A 23109-nucleotide genomic window follows, 5' to 3' on the forward strand; every position below is an offset into this window, starting at 1 on the left:
GGGGTTAGGGCAAATCCACAGGTTAGGGGGCGCAAATTACTTGCCTTGCCCCGGGTGCTGACAACCCACGCTACGCCACTGTGTGTTGAGCTCTGCAATTGCAAGCCCATTAGATGTTGCTTGACTACAACCCCCTAGTGTCTCTGAACACTGGCTTTGCTGGCTTGGACTAATGGGATTTGGAGTCAAACAAGGTCTAGAGGGTCACAGGTTCCCCATCTCAGATGTAGAATCCATATAAGGAGCTGGGAATCTTTGACCCTCCAGCTATTGCTGAACTACAACTCCCACCATCCCTAGCAAACATGGCCAGTAGCCAGGGAAGATGGGTGTTGTAGTTCAGCAACATCCAGGGGGCCAAATTTTCTCCACACCACCTAATGCATCAATAAAGACCTATTGCATTCTGACTATATTTCCTTTCCAAATATGCTTAAAGATGTCTTCAAATTAGATTACCTAGGTGAACACAGCCCACCAGATTTATGATAAAACTAAAGCAGCAACATAAGAGCTAATGTAGGACATAGAAACCTGGTTATAATATTTGCTAATGTTTATTAGCAAATCTCTTCCAACTAGGAGCAGCTCTGCAGAGGGCTAGGCATGTTAGTCTCAACAAACAGCCTTGTGCATCTTAAGGACTAACAAATTTATTCTGGCATAACCTTTGATGGTCTGTAGTTGGGCATCATCTGCATCCTTTTAAAATAGAGATTGTCAGGATTGAACTTGGGACTGTTTGCATGGAAAGCATGTGCTCTATGGTCCCTCATCAATAGTATAGTGGCCAACCAACTCAACTCCAAATCAGGAAGCTTTGAATCTCATATCAACCCCAAACACCCTAGAATATCTCAGTCAAGCCCCTGTCACTGTTTCAGACCATCCTCCGCCATCAAAATAGGAATAAGAACAATGGCTTACCTTGCAGGGGCTAGGGCTGGTAACAATTGCAAGTGTATGAAATCCATAGTAGGACAATAACTTTATTAGGCCAACCAAAAGGTCACACATGGAGCCATAACTTTTCATCAGGTTAAATGGTCCAAATAACAAGGGGTGGGAAAGGAAGACAGATGGCTGATGGTGAAGCCAAGGAGTCGATGTGTCTGCTCATAGTCTCTCAGCATGGCACGTGGGAGGAGGGGGCAGACATTCACACGAGGCTCTCTGTGATGTGCTATTCAGGTTAATCCATGTAAAGGATTGTGAACATTTGGAAGTGTTCGTCATCATTGCCTTAGAAAGCTCCCAAGTTTGGTGCTTGCCTGGGTCTTCAAAAGCAAGAGGTGCTGGCCTAGGAGCCTAGTAGGCCACTTTCTGGTGAACTGCATTGAGCGTAATAGGTCACATGCTGTGCATGCCTGCTGCAAACCCTTACCAGATATTAGCACAGATCCAAACAGAATTGCAAGGGGAAAGCAAGAGAGCAAGGCACATGGGCATAGCCAGGATTTTTAGGGGGGGGCAGAACCTCAGTTTGCTATGTACAGTGGTTAAGAACTTAATTCGTTCTGGAGGTCCGTTCTTAACCTGAAACTGTTCTTAACCTAAGGCACCACTTTAGCTAATGGGGCCTCCCGCTGCCACCACGCCGCCGCTGTGTGATTTCCGTTCTCATTCTGAAGCAATGTTCTTAACCTGAGGTTAGCAGAGTCTGTAACCTGAAGCGTCTGTAACCCGAGGTACCACTGTATTTTTATTTATTGGGGGCAGGGCGGAGCTGCCCCTTTCTTCCCCTCCTGGCTACGTCCATGACAAGGCAACTCCTCTGCCACGTAAGATGATGGCAGTGCAGACAAGGTTCCCCAGGGACAGGCAACTCTCCCTCCTAGGGGATGATGTTTGTGCGCACAAGGATTGCTAGGAAACAGCTTCACCCTGCAGCAAAAGCTCATCTGAACAACCCTGTGGCAAAAAGAAATGAGGATCCGGTGCTAAAAGAGGTAGTTTAAACAGTTCTAGCAGCAGAGGAACCCAAATACAAACTGAAGTTGTCATCTGTTATATTCTTTCAGCCGCATCAGTGCTAAGAAAGATTCTTGGGAAGCAAACTCTTGTTAAAATTCCACCTCCAAAAATAAAACAGGGACTGGGAGCTGCTTCCCTGCCTCAAATGGAGATTTCCTTCTGTCTGTCCCACCATATTTTCCCGAGAGAGAACACTGGATCTTCCAGTGCAATGCACTTAAACTCAAAGGTGGTGGTTATTTTGTTTTGTTTCAACAACACATATTTCTAGTGAATACAGTGATGTATCGCACAGTGGCTGGGAACTAAGGAGCCCCTGATTCAAACCACAGCTCAACTAAGTGGCTTGAAGCAAGCCATCTCCCTTCCAGCCTCTCTCCTCCCTTCTGCAATATAGGGATATTGATGTTAGTCAGGCACCTTCATTGTACTGTTTTTGGCAACTTTTAAAAACTCTCTTGTTTAGATGTGTCAACCCAGACATGCAATTTTATTATGTATGTTTGGTTTTATCTATATTTTGATAATTTTATTATGTCTACTGTTTTTAAATTATGCTTTTATTGCTATTTTCTTAATTAATAATTTAAATTAATATTTGTAAACTGGTTAGAAATGGGTTTTTAATTGTGAAGTATATAAAACTTTCTAAAGAATAATGCCAGCCTCCCCCCCCCCCCGGACTACTGCAACCATTACTGACTTGTTTTGAGCACTTGAAATGCACTATATAAATATTATTCATTCATTTGTTTGTTCATTCGTTCATTCATTCATTCATTCATTCATTCTTTTCAATTAAAAAGTTGAATGGAGAAATTTTGTCAAGGAAACCTGAGCCTGAGGCATTTTAACAACAGATTCAGAATATTTTGTGGGCGTACCTCTCATTGTGCATATACCGCATGAGCACATAGCACAATTTTCATGCACAGTTGAGATGTCATGCTCTACCCTCAAGCTGGCACACTTTCCCGCTACACTGAAGTGTGACCTAGAGGAATATTTGTGACATTTAAAGTGACTCTTAACTGACGTTAGCTAAGAAGGAGCATCGCACACTTATCTAGATAAAATGATTAGGCCATATATCATTTCCTACACTTGCAAAGCTCTAAATGGCCATCCTCTCTCGATAAGCAGAATCCCCTGCCAAGTCTGCCTGAAACATTAGCAACCAGGGCTGCCCCCAATTTTGATAGGACTTGTTCCATGTCCGTAAATCTGGCTGAATTATAGCCCCAAGGGAAAGCTAAAGATAAGATCCAAACTTTCGTGGCCTGGGGGGGAAACTTTTCCTGACCTTTCTGTATTGCTGGCAGTGCCCTCTGTTCTAATGAGAAGCCACCATATAGACGTGCTGCTATAAACACTGACCTTGGAACAGCTGCAGCATTTACAATTAGATGTAGAAAGATCTGAAGCAAACTGGAGCACAACCTTCCCCTCAGCTGTTGCTCCTTGCGAGAGAAGACAGGCGATGGGAGAGCAGAGGGGGAAGGCCATTCTCTGGGGGTGACTGGCAGGCTAAGAGGTCAAGCCATCCTCCATCCTCACAAGAGAATGCAAACGTGGGGAGAAAAGTAAGCCTCCTCCTGCCAAGTTCACTACCCCCTTTGATCCTAAGAGTAACACGCAATATGCAAAAGTAACTAGCCAGCCAGAATAGAGCTCAGCACCCCTGCCTCTCTGGGATAGCCACACATGTTGCAGACGGAAAGCAGGCTGGTGGAATAGGTTTGGCAGAATCTTGCCCACTGACAGTGCAGTCCAGCACATGTTTTCAGTGGGGACACGGGTGGCGCTGTGGTCTGAACCACTGAGCCTCTTGGGCTTGCTGACTGGAAGGTCAGCGGTTTGAATCCCTGCAATGGAGTGAGCTCCCGTTGCTCTGTCCCAGGTCCTGCCAACCTAGCAGTTCAAAAGCACGCCAGTGCAAGTAGAGAAATAGGTACTGCTGTGGCAGGAAGGTAAACGGTGTTTCCATGCACTCCTGTTTCTGTAACATTGTTCCATTGCACCAGAAGTGGTTTAGTCATGCCGGCCACATGACCCAGAAAGCTGTCTGTGGACAAACACTGGCTCCCTCGGCCTGAAAGTGAGATGAGCGCCACAACCCCGTACTCGCCTTTGACTGGACTTAACTGTCCAGGGGTTCTTTACCTTTTACTCTTTAGTAAATTTGTTTAGTTTGTAGCCCAATCTCATTTCTTTCTAAATATGGTTAGGGCTTGGAAGCACAGACAACAGCTGGAAATTTTTCATTGTCATCTACCATAGCGAGCTGCCCCAGAATTTATTTGTTTTACCGCTTGCCTGGGGTGAATATTTTGACCCACTCCAGCAAAACATATTGGCTGTGCAAATCTTTACTTGAAGTTAAGTCCCACTGTGTACAGGGTGACCTAGTAGCAGGTAAGTGTGTATAGGATTGCAGCTTAAGTGATGGATATTGGCCCCATCCTAATTTTACATACACACTGCTGGGGGGGGGGGGGCTCAGCTGGTGATGACCGACCAGGAAAGAGATCTTGGCATTGTGGGAGACAGTCAAATGAAATGCTGACCCTGTGGGTCACAGCTGTGAAAAGGTTGAATTCCATGCTAAGGATCATTGGAAAAGGAATCAAAACTGCCAATATCGTAACTCCTTTTCCAAGTAAGTTTGGGAAAGATTTCTGCCTGAAACCCTGGAGAGCTGCTGCTGGTCAGTGTACAGACAATATTGAGTGAGATGGACCAGTGGCCTGAAGTGGTATAAGGCAGTTTCCCATCTTTGGGGCATTTGAACTTAGAGGGGGGAAGGTGAGTGAGAGAGGACATGATAGAGGTTTGCAAAACTACACATGATGTGGAGAGAGTGATGCTTTTCTCCTCTCCAGGTATCTGGGGTCATCCAAGGAAACTGATCAGTTGAAAATTCAGAGCAGACACTTTAAATACTTCTTTTACACACTGTATAGTTAAATTGTGGAATTTGCTGCGACAGGGTGTGTCAAGCACCTCCACTTTAGCTGGCTTCAAATAAAACATGGAGGTTAAGGATATCACTGGCTACTGACCATAGTAGCTATAGGCAACATCTAGGACTGGAGACAGCATACCTGCATGACAGCAGAATAATGTTTCTGGACCACAGCAGGAGAACACTACTGCCCTCATGCCCTGCTCTTGGATTTTCTATGCTTGCCCACTATGCAAAAACAGGATGCTGGACTAGATAAGCCTTTGATCTGATCCAGCGGGGCTCTTGTATTTTTAACATTACCCCCACCAACAAAACCCTTGTAAAACATGAACCTCGGGGATGTTTCTTCTCAGTTGAACATGGAGAATGTTGACTGTTGAACACATCCAGGTTCTGGGCACACCAAATCTCCAGTCTGTTTTGCTTGCAAAACTCATACAATCAGATGGTGAAAGGAGACATCTTTAATTCAACTTTCCTACAAATAAACATCTCATATATGTCCCTTCAAAAAAGAAGAGAAGAGAGAGACCCAGTCACTGACCACTAGAAAGATACATACAGTGAGCATTCATATTAAATGGGGCCCTTTGTCTATCCAATTACTCCCCCACCCCAATTTTCTCCAGTTGTTACTTGTGGAGCCTTTTCTTTTCTTTTCTTTTTTGAAGGGTCTCTTCTTTCATCATAAAACGTTCCTTGTATAAAAACCTTATATATACACATATGGATGGATGCATTATCCAATGCAATTGTTGTGCCAAACTCGGAGAAGTGCCACCTTAGTTGTCAAGTTTCTAGAATTTGAACAGTTGTCTCTTGAACAGCTGCATTTGTGTAAGCCGGGAGGGCAGGTGGCCTGTGCTAGTCACTTGCCACTCATCACCATGCTGAAGACTGAAAGGTCTCTCCATTAAAAAAATGAAAAAAAAAATCCCAAACGTGCCTAGGAGTTTAGAATTCCTTTCTTTGTTTCTACAGTGGAAAGGACAACAATCCCATTTACAACATCTGAATATCTTCTCATGCTGCTTTGAAAAAGGACTGTGGAGGTGTGTGTTTTTTTAAAAAATGTCAGTCAAAAAGAAAAGCCCATGCCATCGTGCCGGCAGCAAACACTTTTTGCTTCCTAAAGTCAGCAATTTCAACGTCCTTCTTTGTTTATCTTGATTCTTTAGAATGGCCTGGCCACTGTTCATGGATGAGGGTGCCAAACCCCATCATCACCCCATCATCATCTTAGGTCCTGTTGGTTGAAAGTTGAAGTCTAAGCAGCTTTTAACTCCCACGGAATTGCCCGTGTTCTTGTCCTTGAAATGTGACACGAGATACTGAAAGATGGAGGGGGACAAAGAAGATGGAGTTGTGGGGTGGTTGGGAACGCTTTAGAATCAGCAGTTCAGCTCAGGAGGGATCCACCACAGAAGGAATAACGGCGAGCTGTAAACCAAGATCAGAAGCTGTTACAAATCGACTCGATTCAGCTCTGTCACCACCAGTCCTACTTAGGCAGAGATCTGACTAGAGGGGAAGAAGAAAAGGTGGAAGGGCAGGTCTAAAACCAATAGAGGTCCTTGCTTTTATCCTGAGGCTGTAAACCTGAGAACAGAGAAAAGAGAGAGAGAAAGAGAAAGAGAAAATGGAAATAAAACAAAACAGAAAAGGGGGAGGAGTATAAATATATAAGGATGGGGCAGGGGTGGGGAAAGACAACCACCACCATTTTCTTGAAAGGGCAGGTAACCTATCTAAAAGCATAGCAACGCACTCTCGAAATAAAAGGAAAACCCAAGTTCAAATGGATAGCTTCACAAGAGAATTTAGGGAATCCTGGTGGAAATCTGGTTTTGGCACTGTCCCTCACCTTTCGTTCCACATCTGTAAAAATGGGCACTTGGAATTGAATCAAACATTTTCTAAACAGAGAGGTGACTTGACTATAAACTAGGCATTAACAATGGGTTGCCATGATGAGCCCTCACAAACACAAAGAGCTCACCCTACAGGCTTATTAAGAGGATGGTGACAATTTAGGAAATTATACTACAGAGCTCAAGGACAGGAGCAACTCCATAAAAATACACATTAGGGGAGCAAAGGGGGAAGTGGGAAACATTTAGAGGGGGAGCACCTGGATCCATTGTTGCTACCCCTTGGAGTCATCCCTGCTTGGGGAATAAATGCAATAGAGACTCACAAGAGATGTGACCAGTTTTATTTACAACTAGGCCCCTACAGGGATAATTGGTTTCACCCTTAGTCTTTTGAACGGTAGAATCCAGAATTCTTTCCTTAGAGAGGGAAAGAGAGAGACAAACACAGAGAAAGAGAGAGAGAGATGTTACCTAAGTTTGCATACCCACTAAACTAAAAATTAAAATAGTAATATCTGTATTTCATGGAAAACACATAGTAGACATCTCCTCTAATAAGAAAACATATTCTCTATCAAGAATTTGTTAAAAACTGAAAGTTTCTTGAGGAAAGGTTATGTTCATTTTGTGAACATACACCCTAAGATAGTTGTGGATAACTTGTGGACACCGAGGGCTGAAGAATAAGTTGCATCAAGGAAGACTTGAACTTGGGCTCTCCGGTGTGTTTCCTAATATCACAATCATATTACCTGTTTTTCTCAGTTTGCCTGTATCCGTGGCTTCAAGTGAGCCCATTTATGGTGTGTTGAAGCAGCTACAGAACTATCACCATTCAGCTACGGGGCAAGAGTGTTTGCATGGATACACTACACTTAATATCATTGTACGAAAGCTAGATTTTTTTTCTTGATAATTACAGCATTTTTATTATTATTATTTTTTGCAGAAAGGCAAGAAAAGCACCTGTTAAGTTTAGAAATAAATAACTCAGTTTTATGTCTCACTCTGTTTCTGTTTGGTGCCTTACTTTGTTTTCATGTGTCGCCATTTAATTTTTTTTATTATGGCTAAGGACCTCAAAAGCTGGAAGCGGCCCCTGCCTCTCTGGACCTCTGAGAAGGGCTGAGGGCAGGAGTTGTATTCTATTACTGTTTATTCTGCTATTTGCATTTATTTGGGGTAGAGCAAGGGGACCTTACTGATGATGAACACACACACACACACACACACACACACAGTATTCAGGATGTGAGAAAAGGGTGGGTGGACAGAAACAGAAAGCTACACCTGCCAGGCCTTACCTGTGTCCACATTGAGGCCTAAACTCTGTGCCATTTCCCCTGCAGGACTGGCGAAAGGTGCTGGCGTTGTCCACGCTGAAGTGGCAGGCTCACTCTTGCCCAGCTCGCACGGAGGGCTGACGGGCGTGGGCACTGAGGCGGGCGTGAGGCGGTGGGGGCGCACAGAAGCGGCGGGCACCAGCAGGGAGCCGTAGCGAGGGTCAAAGTGAGGGCCGTAGACCTCGTGCACAGCGGTGGGTCGAGGGTAGGCTGAGCTCTGTGTTCCAATGTAAGGGTGGTGGTGGTGATGATGGTGGTGATGGGCAGGGTGCCAGGGCTCCGGAGGCCCCTGGTGGAGGTGACTGTGCAGCGAGCCTGGAGAGTAAGGGTCCGCTGTGGCAAAGGGCAGTTCGCTGTGGGCAGTGGCTGACAGTGGGCTGCCCAGAGACGCAGGCACTGAAGAGGGCTGGTACGTGCTGTTCCAGAAGGAAGGTGGGAAGCTGCGTTGGCTCATGGGGAATGATCCATCTGAACAAAGGAAGGTGGAGAAGGACATCAGAGCCGCATCAGAAAGGTGTGATGTCCATCCATTCCGTTAACCACAAGGACTCCTACTAATAATGCATGTGCTTTCTAGATAAGCATCCTTCCTGTAACCTTTTTCCAAGGCAAATTGTTTTGCCAAAAGGGTCTTCAGATTAGCCCCTCTCCTGGACTTTCACCCTGGCCATCAACCTCTTTTTCTGATTCACATCAAGAATAGAAGGGTGCTCTCCCCAAAAAAGAGTCCCTTGAATTATAAAGGCCAATGCCATTTTTACCAGTGATGCTTTTAATAGGCAATTTCAATTGGTCAGCTGTAACCATGACTAGAGGGACGCGGGTGGCGCTGTGGGTAAAAGCCTCAGCGCCTAGGGCTTGCCGATCGAAAGGTCGGCGGTTCGAATCCCCGCGGCGGGGTGCGCTCCCGTTGCTCGGTCCCAGCGCCTGCCAACTTAGCAGTTTGAAAGCACCCCCAGGTGCAAGTAGATAAATAGGGACTGCTTACTGGCGGGAAGGTAAACGGCGTTTCCGTGTGCTGCGCTGGCTTGCCAGATGCAGCTTTGTCACGCTGGCCACGTGACCCGGAAGTGTCTCCGGACAGCGCTGGCCCCTGGCCTCTTAAGTGAGATGGGCGCACAACCCCAGAGTCTGTCAAGACTGGCCTGTACGGGCAGGGGTACCTTTACCTTTACCTTAACCATGACTAAGGGCTCATCCACACTCATCCTTTTGCTCCACACTTTCTAGGAACAGGTCCTCATTTTAAAGCTCTGTGTTCAAGCGCTCCCTCCTCCCACTACTTACCTTGGGGGAACCTGCTCTTTAATGCTGAATTGGGACAAACAGCAATTCAGGTTTTCTGTGGATTGTTGTTTGGTCCAATTCAGCAGGAAAGAACATGTTTTTGTGGGGAAAGCGCTGGGGAGGGACAAGAAGCTTTAAAGCATGGACCTGTGTCTAGAAACGTGGCACAAAAAGAAGTCTGGATGAGCTTCCAGATGACCTGATTAACCAGCATTCAACCTGATTTGTTTGTGGAGAGATTAGGCCACATCAGCTGCTTGATGAGCATTCGCCTTGACTTTTCTGTGGTGAGATTGGATGATGTTGCATCAAGCCACTGTTATCTCACAGAGTGCATTTCCCTGCCCATTTCCTTAGTGTAAAAAGTCAGATATTGGTGGGGAAGTGGGTTTGTTTCACAAAACTCAGAATCAGCTTTAATTGCACAACCTGAATTTGCTGGTATGCGATTGAAAGTCTTAAGATTAGAAGGAACCCTAATGTTGATTTTTACCCTTGCATCATGTAAAGCCTATGTCAAAATACAAAATAAGCATTAAAATCCACATTGGCTAGAATGTCCAACCAAGACCCTAGAAGCATGTTAAAAACTAACCAATTTATTATGGCAAAAGTTTGTGTGGATCTTAGTGCATGTTGTCAGGTACATGAAATGCAGTTCTATTTGGCAGATACACATAGGAGTAAAGGGACAGGGAGAGTAAAGTTTGGCATTAAATTGCAGTGAAATGCAAGACGCAAGCTGACAATCTATTGATTTAAGTTAGTCATCATGTCCATTGATCTCAATGGGTCTACAGTGATTAGGACTGAGGATGGATACATCCCATTTTCTGAGGCAATTCATTCAGAACTGAAATGGAATGATCATAGCTTGCTTTTTATGTTCCATTGTTACTTAACTCCATCCTTTACATCTATGTATATATCTTTATTGAAATTGGCTGAATTGTAACATGAGTTTACTTTTGTATTCTGTCCGGCATTAAGAAGATTGGTTGAATAATATGACATGAGCACAGATGAGTTGTTTGGTGTCTTGTGTCAAAAGGAAATATATTTTGCACTTTCCTAACTAAAAAGTATTATTGGCATCTTTCAAAAAATAAAATAAAAATGTCTCTAGTCCTCCAGAAACTTAACTCCACCCTGGTGAATCTTTTTAGAGAGAGTGCACTGAACCCTTGATTCCAGAAGAGATCCACACCGTGAGCAACCCATGATTCTCAAGAGCTCATAAGCAATTTGATTCCCACGGAGCAACAGACAATCTCAGCTGTCGATGAACCTTGAGGCAGATACAGAACCCTAACAACATCTGATCTCAAGACATTATCCTTGGGATTATTCTCACAAAATCCCATAGTACACTCTACACACACTTTTTTTTTATGTGTTAAGTATACCATTGGGGGGGGGGAGGGGCGCGCGCATCTCATGCAGCAACCACAAGGATCCCATCAGGTTGCAGGATAACCGCTGGCTTTAACCAAGGACACCTTGAGAGCTACGAGAGTAAGCGGGGGTTTAGATTTCTCATGATCAAGTCTCAACATGGAAGATCTGCATTCACAGTAAGGTCATGAGGGAGCTTGCAGATTTCTCTCAAATAATACCCTTGCAGCTTAACTACATATGCTTCATTAGAGGCATGGTTCTCATCTATTTTATTTGTAAACAGGGCGGGAAGACGCTTTGCGCCTGCAATCCTGCGCGCGCTTCCTCGGAAGCAAGCCCCGTGGAAATGTTTCTGAAGAAGCATGGCTAAGATCAGGCTGCAGCTCGAGACAACGGCATCCTGTGTGTATCCAAAACAACCCTTAGTGGCTCCTCGGGCGTTCAAATCGCGACCAAAGCAATCGCTGATCAGAGCAAGTGCTTTCCTACCAGGGCTACCCTGCAAAATATTCGAGTACGCGGGAAAGTCGCGGAACTTCTTTAAGAAAAAACGTACATCGGATCGTGTCCCTTAACTGCTGGCTTCAAGCAGAATTATGAGTGTCTGGGGCCGAGGTGACACGCTGCGTCCTGTAAGCCCCTGATTTTGGAGGGCTGCTGCGGTCCCACGGAAGCTCCCTTTAGAGTCACAGAGTCTGCCATGGACTCCTTTCTCTCTGTCAGCCCTTCAAGTCGCCAGGAGGCATTTGAGTGGGGATCGGGGCCGAGCGGAAAGGATTAAGCTGTCCCTGCGATCGGGTTCCCAGGTGGTGCTGGACTACAACTCCCATCATCCCTTGGCCACCGGTCCTTCTAACTAGGGATGATGGGAGTTGTAGTCCAGCAACAGCATGGGACCCAAGCTGGACTTAATGGCGGTGGAGCTCTTCCAGAGGGTAACCTGTCTATCACTTCGCTAAACTTACTTCCCAAAGTGGGGAAAGCAGACCTGCTGCGTCCGCGGACCCGTCTGCTCATCCCGCTGACCGGGACCCCTTGCTGGATCTCTGCCCCGAAGTCTTGCCCTTGACCGCACCGCTGCTCCCCATAAGGCTAAGGTTCGAGATTTTGCAAGTTTTCCAAGGGCGATTTCTGCCCCAGTTTTTGCGCATTGCTGAAGGGCGATGCAGAAGCGCACTAAAGAAGCGAATTTGCACTTCCGATCTGGAAAACCCTCGAGCAAAGTGGGGTGGGAGCATGAGGGTCTCGGGATCGTGGGTTCGAGCCCCACGTTGGGCAAAAGAGTCATACATTGCAGGGGGTGGATTAGATGACCCTCGTGGCCCCTTCCAACTCTACAGCGCCTTCATGATTCTAACTAGCCGGGGAAACAGAAGTTGGAACCCAGTGGAAGCATGTTTACTTCGAGAAAGTGATGTCTGCAAAGAATGGCTACTCGGAAGTAATTCAGTGAGGGTCGCTCCCAGGTATGGGGCTGCGGCCTGACTTTGGGACTTCTGCGAAAACATCTCTGGAATGGTGATGTCCGCGTTTAGACAAATATTGCTGAATTTCGAGATTTCTCCTTTTCAGTAGCTTGTTTCCTGGCTGCTGTGACTGTGCTTTGATATCCAAGTGTGTCATACATGGACGTAGCCAAGATTTTTGTTAGGGGGGCAGGCTTTTGTTACGGGGGGCAGAACTTCAGGTTTGTATTGATTGGGGTGTAGCTGCCCCCCCTAGGCTACGCCCATGATGTCATACTCCGTATTGATTTTTAGAGAGCATCACCCAGTGTATCCAGAAATACCCCAGCCATCTCTTTCTTCACTACAAAATGCCATATACTGCGGTGCAGTATTTCAGAATACAGGCACCATTTTTTTAAAAGAAAAGAAAAAGAAAAAAGGTGATGGTAGTTGAGAATTAATTGCCAATTTTAAAGATTTGCCTCTTTCTAAAAAGAAAGCAATTAGTTATCACACTAATTAGTAATAACTAAGATAGCAATTAGTTATTACTGTTCATTACCCTGTCCGCTTATAAAAATGATTAAAAACCCAGCAAGAGCCATGAATCGAGAGTGAATGCGTGGTCTAAAATCCAACTTTTTCTCTCTCTCCCAGAAGTCGTTGCTTGGCATCATCCGGCCTAGCCAAAAAAGCCAAAAAGGTGGGAAAAGGCGAGGGGAGGCCCCATTATCCATATTAAACCAAACACCTTGGAATCGAATGGAGAGGGAATGAGACTCCCAGTCTGTGACTCCGGCTTGTTAAGTACTTGAATTTACGGGGGCTGTCTTAAGCGCACATTTTATGGGGTACCTTTTATTGCTGAACAATTCCTTCAGAGTGAAAGTACACATAATTGTGCCGTTAGCCCGTGCAATTCTACACTTGCATTTACTCCAGAGTCTGCGAATTCGATGGGATTTCTCCTCCGGTAAGCTACGTGCCATAATTCCAGAGGATTCCAGACAGGAACACCCGTTGCTGCAAAAGCATTCCTACAACTATTTAAAATCACTTACTTTCTATATTTTTTGCTTCAGGGTCGCCTTATTTCTACAACGCCAGGAACCAGGACTTAAAAAGCATTAAGTAATATTTGGGGGACAAAAAAAATATTTGCTCTCTCCAAGTAGCCTAACAGGTTTGGAGATGAGGCAGCTTCGTTTTGCATCCCACGTCTTTTTATTCAGAAGTAAATGGTATTGCATCCCATTGAGTTTCCTCTCAAAAGTGTTGTTTGGGGGCTTTTCCTTTGCCTTTATCGGGCAGATTGGATTTTTCGTTTCTTAGAGCCGTGGAAAGAAAACCCCGTTCTTAAATGTGCGATTTGCGCACCTGGAAAACCCCAGCCTCTCTCCCCATCCGGCCTCTCCCTCGCCTTCTGCGTTGCCGGATTCGTTTCCTTTCCCCATTGAATTAAGACGCTCTTCCCTATTTGCCTCCATGCGTTTTCCCGCGCCCTATGTCCCCTGCCCCATGTCGGCGGCCATTACGGGGCCGGGGTGTCTGTTGGTCAAAGGGGACAGTCTCTTGCTACGACCTGTCGCCTCCCGATCGCTCTTTAGAGTGAAGAATATTAATCCCGAAATTAACCAGTCCCATGGAAGAACCCTTTTTTAAAAGGAAAAGTTGGTACTACGATCCTGTGATCTCTCTGCCTGGAAGTAAACGCCCATGGAGTTCAGACGAGCTGCTTCCAGGGTGAAAATAGATAGTTTTGCAAGCTCTCTCTCAATTATATCAATGTTTAATTGGTGTGTTTTTTAATACTTGGTGTCCCCTCCCCATGTTTTGAACTGTTCTTATTTTTATCTGTAAACTGTCTTGAGTCCCTGGTCAGAGGAAAATACGGGGTACTGTATAAATAAATATACTGTATTGTTGTAATAATGTTACTGATCTGTATGTAAATTGTTAGAAAACAATCCAGCCGCGTGTCCTCCTGCAAGAAGTCTTGTTTTCTCGTGTTCAGGTTGTTTTTTAAAAACCCAATAACCCCAAAATCACCATCCTTCTCCTGCCCCTGTTCCTTTAACAGCTGCTTGATATGCAGGAATTAACAAGCGCCGCTTTTCGCCGCCGAAAGAGAAACGGAATCCGCTGCTAATTGCTGCAGCTCAAGCGGCGGCTCACGGCGCTGGCGCGGCCCAAGCCTCCGGCATGCTGGTCTCGCTCGCCCGGGAGCAGACGCCCCAGCTTGTTTCTCCCTTCCCTCAGTTGCGCTCCCCGAGGGGCTGCCGAGATTTTCTTGACAACGGCCTCTTGGGGGCCACAAAGGGCAGGGCAGCCCTCGGCCCTTGTCGGCCCGGCAGCTGCTCCAGGGAGACCTTACTGGGCCATTTGTTTTGTCTTTCTGAAATTCCGGCAGCTGAGTTCCCCTCGTCAGGGATTTTTGGAGTTTGGCAGGAAAGGGGGTAAATTCATTTCTCCCCTCCCTGTGACAAGTTTAGCCCTGTAAATTCCAGAAAGTGGAACATTGCAAATGTATAAAGAGGTAATGTTAAAATTTTAAACTGGATTAAACTTGTGCTTTCAAAACTACACACTTTTTGATCCAATATGCGTGAGCAGAAATGTATCAGCTTGGAGAATTTAGTAAGAGAAACATCACCTTTCACAGGCAGCTGCCTTGGATTGAGCCGAAGTTTTGGTCCAGCTAGATCAGAATCGTCCACAATGATTGGGAGAGACTCTCAATTCAGACGAGGGACATTTGCAGCCCGACCTGGGGATTTGACCTTCTGCAGGCAAAACAGGTGCTCTGCTAGCTACCGTTGCACTGCCAGACAGGGTTTAGTTTGCAAGCAGGTTATTGAGATAAATGGGATGCTGGCAACCAGCGTTTTTTTAAAATAAAAAAATAAAAAAATACTCAAAGGCAAATGGAAAGGTTAGATCTAGATTCAATTGAATAAAGCATGGACTGGCATGTCAAAGGTGACATGGCAACTTCGGAAAAAATTGCATGCAGGGAGAGAACCCATCCCAAAACAAATTCCAGTGTGGATGCACCCCTGGCCTGTTTTTCTTTAAAAGTTCTACCTCTCCTATATTCTCTTCTATATAGAATAGAATTCTATAATAGAATTCCCTTTTATTCACATGCATAGAAGTTCATGGACCTACAGGACAATTCAAAACACATCATACACAACCCACCTTTTGCAGTAGAAAAGATTTAGGCTGTAATCCAGGAAGTAAACCTCACTGAACTCAGTGGGGCTTCCTTCTGAGTAGGGTTGCACTGTCAAACAGCACAGAACATGGGGCTCCTGTGCCTTTAAGAGATGTATAGATGAGGGTACTCCAGCAGATATAAGCTATAGGTACCTGGTCCTCCAACTTCCATTGACCCCCATGGCCAGGGAAGCAGCTGGTTTTGCCACTTTGTATTTTTACCAAATACAGAAGTGCCCTGCAGGATCAAACACAGCCTTCTCGTTCAGCATCTCTCTTCACACAGTGGCTGACCAGATGCTTGCTAGAGCAGAGCAAGAAGGCAAAGAGTCCCCTGTCCCCCCCACAAATAGTTTCAGTGATATACTGTGTCTGTATATGGAGGCTTCATATAGGTTTCACACACTTAACTGTTCTATTAAGATCAATAGGGTTTAGAAGAGCCTAATCTGACCTGGCCCATGTCCTTTACTCAGAGCATTCAATGCATCTAGTGTTGGGAATCTGATAATAATGTTTTTGTGGCTCATTGCTTCCTTCCCCCACTGTTTTGGAAGCAAGGCACAAAAGATGAAATATATGCCCTCATTGCTTCCAATTAAAGTTTGTTTGTGGATTCTTGCAGGCTGCCCTTTATTCATAAATAAGGCCCATTGAGTTGAATGCAATTTATGTGTCACTAACTCCCAAGTGAGCCTACAGGATTACAGCTTTGGTGAATACGATTATTCCTGGATTCATTTATCGGAGTAGCTACTACAGACCATTAAAGCTGTGATCCTATGTACCCTTATCCTGGGACTAAGTCACATAAGGCCAAATCAATGATATAGTCTTAGGCTGTGTACACACTTCTGTTTACTATGCATCCAGTGTGTTCCCACTCCTAGTTTGGAAAGTGGTATACCCACGATATTAGCCATATATATCCTGCCATTGCTTATGAAGTACATTGTTTTGATGCATCTCTTCCCCCCTCAAAAAGCCCCAGCTTTGATCCAGATTGGGGAAAAGAAGGACCTAGCTGTGTTTTAAGCTGGTACTGTGTACACAATCTTTATTGTCTTGGCTTCCTTCCTAATTTATAGGTGATTATAAACAGATATCCCTGGAGAAAATGTGTCAGCCATTATGTTTGCACACATGCGATATAATTCTGCCCCAGCCACTCCACACTTTCCCCACTGCAGACATAGAACTCTGTGGGTTATGCTGAACACATCTATTCACAGGTGAGCAGCACACCTAGGTTGTACCAAATGCCCCTTGCTTCAAAGCATTAGATCCCATTCAAAGTCTCTATCCAGGTCACTGCTGCTCCCTGAGCTGCCTGGCTTTCAACAACAGCTACCACACCTTACGGCTATAGTGGCACAACATTGTGTGCTAATTCTCCCTAGCTGCCTAGTTCCCTGCTGGGAAGGCACCAGTAGTTAAGCCAGATTCAAAGAGTTTCCTAGTGCGGGCGCAGACAGACCAGGCAGCAAGGGTCCTGCAGGGCCAAGAGGCTTATCAGCTCACCCCTCCAAGAGCTGGAGCTCCTCATGGCAGCCTTCGTGCTGGAGCTGCTGGGCGAGTAGCTGCTGGGCTGGCTGAGGGCTCGGCTGAAGTGCTCGTCCACCACAGCACTGATGTCCCCTTGGAAATAGGTGAACAAGACACATCTGGAATTGATGACTTCGGCCTCCGGGGGGCGCTCTTTCTCCGGGCTGCACTCTTCCTCTTTGATGCTGGCAGAGGCAGTGTGGCTGGAGAAGGAGCTGCTGGCACTGCTGCCGCTTGTGCTGGCACTCTCCGCGGCTTCCTGCATCTTCGAGTAAAAGGCTAGTTTCTGTGGAAGAGAGCAAAAGGCAATCAAGGTCCGTGCACACATGTCTGCCCATCGGAAATGTGCCAATAGCTCCCCTGCCAAACAGTTGCATTTCGAGGGCAATGAGGCAGCAGGAAAGTTCTGCCTCTCAACTCCAGTTTTTGTGTATAAATAAACGAAATGCAACAATCCCCAGTCTTTTCTACAGGGAATGAGGTCTGGAGGAGGAAAGCATGCATACATTGGACTGGTGGACCGATAGACATACATAACTTTAAAAAGTGTGTGTAATGAAATTCAGAGCCAGTGTGGTGTAGTGCTTAGAGGGTTGGACTAGGACTTGAGAAACCAGGACTCAAATCTCCACTCAGCCATGAAGCTCCCTGAGCCAGTCACAGTCCCTTAGCTGCTAATCTACCTCACAGGGTTGTTGGGAGAAGAATACAGGGGTACCTCAAGTTAAGTACTTAATTCGTTCCGGAGGTCCATTCTTAACCTGAAACTGTTCTTAACCTGAAGCACCACTTTAGCTAATGGGGCCTCCTGCTGCTGCCGCACCTCCAGAGCACAATTTCTGTTCTCATCCTGAAGTTCTTAACCCGAGGTACTATTTCTGGGTTAGCGGAGTCTGTAACCTGAAGTGTATGTAACCTGAGGTACCACTGTACTGAGAAAGAGAGAACCATGCACGCCATAACAAACAAACAAATACAATTTAGCACTTTGATCAATGACTGGTGGTATGATTTATTGTTATCCTAGACATGTGAACACAACACTGAAAAGCACGGATTCCTGCGAAGGCAAGCTTTGCCTTTCATCAGTGGGCAGATTTGGGACACTGTGGTTTGCGCCTCAGTCAGGTTTTACAATCTCCCGATCCACAAACCTTTCAGGCAGGAGAACTTGGAAGGGCTTTGCTCCAACGGTTCTGGCTGAAGGAGCTGCTGGATCGCAGCAAGCTGCCCCGTCCCTTTCTCTGGAGGGAAAAAGCTCTCTCTTCCTACTCAAAGCGTACACTTTGAATCGAAGCAAACTGACCCAGTTCCCTGGGCTTGGAGGGCTGCGGCCAGCGGAGAGAAGCAAGAAGCAACGCGCTCCGGGTTTCTCTGTTTGGCTAGCGCGCTTCGCTCGCAGCACGCAGCGCCGGCGGAAAATTTGGCGACGTGCCTGGCTAGCGGAGGCCGACGCGCCGCTGATAAAGGCCCTCGGAAAGCAGCCGCGCGGGCCGGACAGAAGCGAAGGCACCGCTCCTGCTCGCTCCGACCCGTATTTTGCAAGAGGAGCGGGGAAACAAAAGCAAGACCGGGGGGGGGGGGGAATGGACCAGGCAACGGCCGACGTCCGCAGGCAGGAGAGAAGACGTCCGCGGCATCCCGCTTCCAAGCTAGCCCGAGGCAGCTGGAGCAGGCGGAGAATCCCATTCCTTCTTAAAGATAAGAGGGGACACCAAGTGTCCAAATTCAAGGGAAAACACCAGGAGGAATCGTAAAATAAAAAACAACCACCACAAACTACCTCGCGCATGAAAGCGCTGCGCTTTAACAATGTCTGAATGGGACACAATGCGGATCGAAATCGAGAAGATGTTCGTGTACTTTGGTTTCTTAAACAAAATAAAACTATGCCAACAGCAAAAAGCCCTGTTGATTCTAAGAGACCGGAATGGCAGGCCAGAGATCGCCCTGAACCTGGTTATTCGCGTGAAATTACTCTTAGTGAAGGGTCCCTGGAGCGTCAACCTTTTCAAAACCAAATGAAGGAAAACTAAAAGCCCGAGAAACGGCGAGTCCCACGAAGTGGGCGCGAGGAAGATGTTGTTTTAAACATGTGGTCTCTACACTGGGAAGACTATTTTCTGAGCTTAGTGCTAGTAGGATCAAGAGGCGGCGGGAAAGCAACTGCCAGGACTCGAACTCGGTTTGGGAAGAACAGCGCCCGCTTGGCACGGGGGGGGGGGGGAGAGAGAGAGAGAGAGAGAGAGAGAGAGAGAGAGAGAGAGGCATTTCCGACGGGACCAGATTATTTTTCACTGGGTTCTTTGAGAGAGAGAGAGAGATCTCTAAGGCCTGCTAAATGTTCTCCACGTTTGCTTTGCCGCGGCTAGCGTGTCTGCAGCTGCTGCTGCTGCTGTTGCCGCCGCCTCCGTCAAGGGCCATCAAAATGCAAAATGAATAATTGGATTCGGACACAGCGCAAAAGTCCTGGAGGGAGAGTAAGAAGACGTTGGAGGGGGCGGGAGGCAAAGCAGCCAGGCTCGCCGCTCTCTAGATTTCTGCGATTTAATTATGCTACGACGTGGCCATCTCAGGGGCAGAGCGGCTTTAAAAGGGCGATAAATGCATTCGCGGAGCCGTCAGTCAGTGGCTACTGGCCACAAGGGCTACTTGCACGGCCAGAGGTCTGTTCTGCCTGCGAATAATACGAGTTTTGGGGGGGACGGGACAGCAGGAGGAGGGAAGGACTCTTGCCCTCCTGGTCTGCTTGGGGCCTTCCCAGAGGATCTGGTTGGGCACGGTGCGACATAGCGCGGTGGGCCTGATCCAGAAGGACTCTCCTTATGCTGGAGCGATTTGGGAGCGTATTCTGACCCACGCCTGCCTCAATCCCTGCGCTGACCGGCCTCCCACTCCAAGCAGCAGATATTGGAGGGAGGGACCGGCACCCAGAAAGCCCAGCAAATTATTTTTCATTCGCTCCATTTTCACCACCACGGAGGGCCCTGAGAGCGGCATCTCCCGCTTCTCACTCTGCCGAAAGACTGACAAACCAAACGGGACTCTTCCCCTGCTGAGTGACCTTCCCATTTCCTCGAGCTGCACCTCCTCGCCTGGAATGCACAATTGTAAGGTCCTCGGGGCAGGAAGCTTTCCTTCTCTTTGCTTCGTTACTGTGGCAAAGCATCAGGCGCATCGGCTTGGACAAGTCACTCCTGTCCGTCTCCCCAGACGGGTCATCAGAAATGTCCCATTTTTAATACAGTCTCGGGGAAAGAAAATTAGGTACCGCGATCTCCAAATCCTACTAATAATCAAGGTGCTTCAGAAGCCAGGTGCCGCCACAGCACGGAGTCGGCATAGGGAACTGGGTCCTTTCTCAAGGGACCCTATTCTGACCGGCCTTGCAGAACTATCCGAGAAGGAGCCTGACAAATTAAGAATTACAAGCATTATTCTCCATACATCGGTGGGAAGAGGAAAGAATAGCGAGGGCTACGCTTGGGACGTTATCTCGGAAGGAAGGAAGCAACTCGTGGAACTATTACCTGACATTCATTCGTTTTATGGCGGAACCTGAATCGACGGGGCAGACGTTCCTAAGGATTTCAAAGTGAACTAAATTGACTTAGCCGCCGGCTGCGTCCTGCAGAGCCTAACTTGCCGTTATCAACCACATTTACAGTACTTGGAAGCAAACGGCTAGGATTGTTGGGCCTGTTCCGTTTAAGACGGTCATGAAATACAGAAAGAGTGTCGGACTCAATGTCGCCTGCTATCTCTTCCTTTAATGCTGAGTTTCAGTTTTCCTTGCAAACTGAATTTCTATTCCGCCAGACACAATGAAACAATTTTGAATTTCTTTTGCTGTCCAAGACGGCTTTAAATGGAAGGCAATATTTCCGCATTTTGTCAGGTTTTTTTCACTTAATGATATCTTATTTTTATCTGAACTCTTCAAGAACCAGAATTTATTTCTAGCAAAACAAACAAAAAACCCCCAAAACAACAATCCACTCACATTTGTTAAAGAGGCACGTTAGCTACCGACGCAATACAATTCAGATTTCCTTGATTCAAGGAAGGTTGCTCTAGCGACGGAAATGAAAACTAATTGCTTCTCTTATTTGCAACAACGAACCGAGGGGCAAGTGAAGGCGCCGGTCTCGGATTTATCGCCGCGCCTTTTGCATGCAAACGAACAGGGCTGAAACATTTTGCTACTTCCGAGTCCAGAGTTCTGAACTTTCTTACAAAAAGCTGCAGAACGCGTCCCGCCTGCTTAGCTTAGGAAATTAACCGAAAAAAAGATAAAAGCTCACTGAAAATTGCAATGGCCAGAGAGAACGAAATTGCAGGAAGCGATTCTCACAGGTTTCTAAAAATAAAATAATCATTTGGGATAGTTTGCATTTATACAACGTATTCCGAGTCCAAAGCAATCCACGCTGTTAGCTTACGACATCCTCGCAAGGAAGGCCAGCGTTACTGCACATACGGCTGCGAAGAACGAGGTAAAAATGGAATTCCAAAAGCCACCTCTGGAATTAGTGAATGAACTATTGTTCCAACTCCTGTTACAATCTCATTAACACTTCTAACCATTACAGTCGTTCTCCCATTCCTGAAAACAAGTTTAAATACCTTTGGTGTCCATGGGTAATATAGTTTTAATTCCAATTGGCGGGCAGGCTGAGCTCGCTGCGAAACATCCCCACCCGCCATCTCGAGAGCACTTCCTATTCCGAACATGAACACGTTGGCAAAGAAAACCAAAATAAAATCACCACAAGCCTGACTAAAACGGAACCATTTGCTAATTCAATTCCCCCAGAAGTCGAGGGGACCGCGGTCCATTTGCGTTTCAGCCCAAGAATTTTCTGACGGTAAGAGCTGTTCGACAGTGGAACGGGCTGCCACGAGAGGTGGTGGATTCTCCTTCATTGGAAAGGCTTTAAGCAGAGGTTGGATGGCCACCTGTCATGTATGACCTAAACTGAGATTCCTGCACTGCAAGGGGTTGGACTAGATGACCCTGGCGCTCCATTGAGACTCTCAACTCTACAATTCTATTATTCATCCAGGGAATACGAGTGGGGCGGGAAATGGAGCGATACAAGAAGTTGAGCCCCAGGATTCCCTTCACCTCCCCCCCCCCCATCCCTCCGGCTGAGCTCATAAGTCACCCGCGACGCATTATTGTGCCAAGCTCGAGCTAGAATTATAGAACTGGAGGGGACCCCCAGGATCATCTAGTCCAGCCCCTGCAATGCAGAAATCTTTCGGCCAATGTGGGGCTCGAACTCACGAGCCTGAGATTAAGAGTCTCATGCTCTACCAACTGAGCCATGCCAGAGTATATGCCAGGCCATGGCACCTCCTCGACGGTGCCCGGGGCTTCCCCGCCTCCCCCACCCCCCCTCCGCCCCGGCAACTTACCTGGTGGTAAGGGCTATAGGCGGCTGCGAAGTACGGCTGGGGAGGACCATAGACTTGGTACATCACATCCAGGCAGCTCATGGCGAAAGGCAGCCGCGACTCCGGCAGCGGAGCGTCAGTTCTGGCCCGGCGGCTGCATAGGGGGTTTTTCCGATCGGGCCGCCCGCCCCTCGAGCAAGGAAGGGGCGGGGAAGGAAGCTCGCGGGAGGAAGGGAGCCTGGCCCGGCCCCGCCGCTGTCAGCCAGCGCAGCGCCAGTCCACGCGCCCACGAGGAACAGGCGCGGCGGGCGCCAGCCGGGAAGTATTTAAACCGCACGCTGGGCGTCAGGCGGGGGCGGGGCGGCCGCGGGCCAATGGGAAAGCGCCCAGCGCGCACGCGCGCCCCTCTGCCCGGTTGCTCTGTGACAGGCCTCCCTCGAGCCGCCGCCGCCGCTGCCGGGACAGACGTCGCGCCTTTTCCTGTGCCGGGGGTGGGGGGTTCGGAGCCCATCGCCAGAGCGACGGTAGATCCCGCCCCCCCGTGCACGTGCTTTGCATTGTGTGTGCGGTGGGGGGAACCCAGGGGAGGCTGCAGGCAAGCAGGTAATATAGGCAGGAAGAAGGGCGATTGATGCCGCGGAGGAAAAACTAGT

The 23109-nt window shown here is 47.3% G+C and overlaps 1 protein-coding gene across 4 annotated transcripts; it reads right to left on the minus strand.

Moving 5' to 3' along the window:
- Positions 1–5388: 5388 nt before the first annotated feature.
- Positions 5389–22772, minus strand: VGLL2 (vestigial like family member 2). 4 transcript variants are annotated; one of them, XM_077926062.1, is made up of 5 exons: positions 22478–22772; positions 17033–17342; positions 8121–8627; positions 7197–7233; positions 5389–6382 (listed from the first exon to the last, which is right to left on the minus strand). In XM_077926062.1, the coding sequence occupies exons 1-4, from the start codon at positions 22556–22558 to the stop codon at positions 7199–7201; spliced, it is 933 nt and encodes a 310-aa protein (XP_077782188.1). In that variant the 5' UTR covers positions 22559–22772; the 3' UTR covers positions 5389–6382; positions 7197–7198. The 4 variants fall into 4 exon arrangements, with proteins under 4 accessions (XP_077782188.1, XP_077782187.1, XP_028579090.1 ...); XM_077926061.1 differs by having other exon boundaries at positions 5389–6541; XM_028723257.2 differs by lacking the exon at positions 7197–7233 and having other exon boundaries at positions 5389–6541.
- Positions 22773–23109: the final 337 nt, after the last annotated feature.

This window comes from Podarcis muralis, chromosome 3 (genome assembly GCF_964188315.1).
Source record: "Podarcis muralis chromosome 3, rPodMur119.hap1.1, whole genome shotgun sequence".
NCBI classification, from domain to species: domain Eukaryota; kingdom Metazoa; phylum Chordata; class Lepidosauria; order Squamata; family Lacertidae; genus Podarcis; species Podarcis muralis.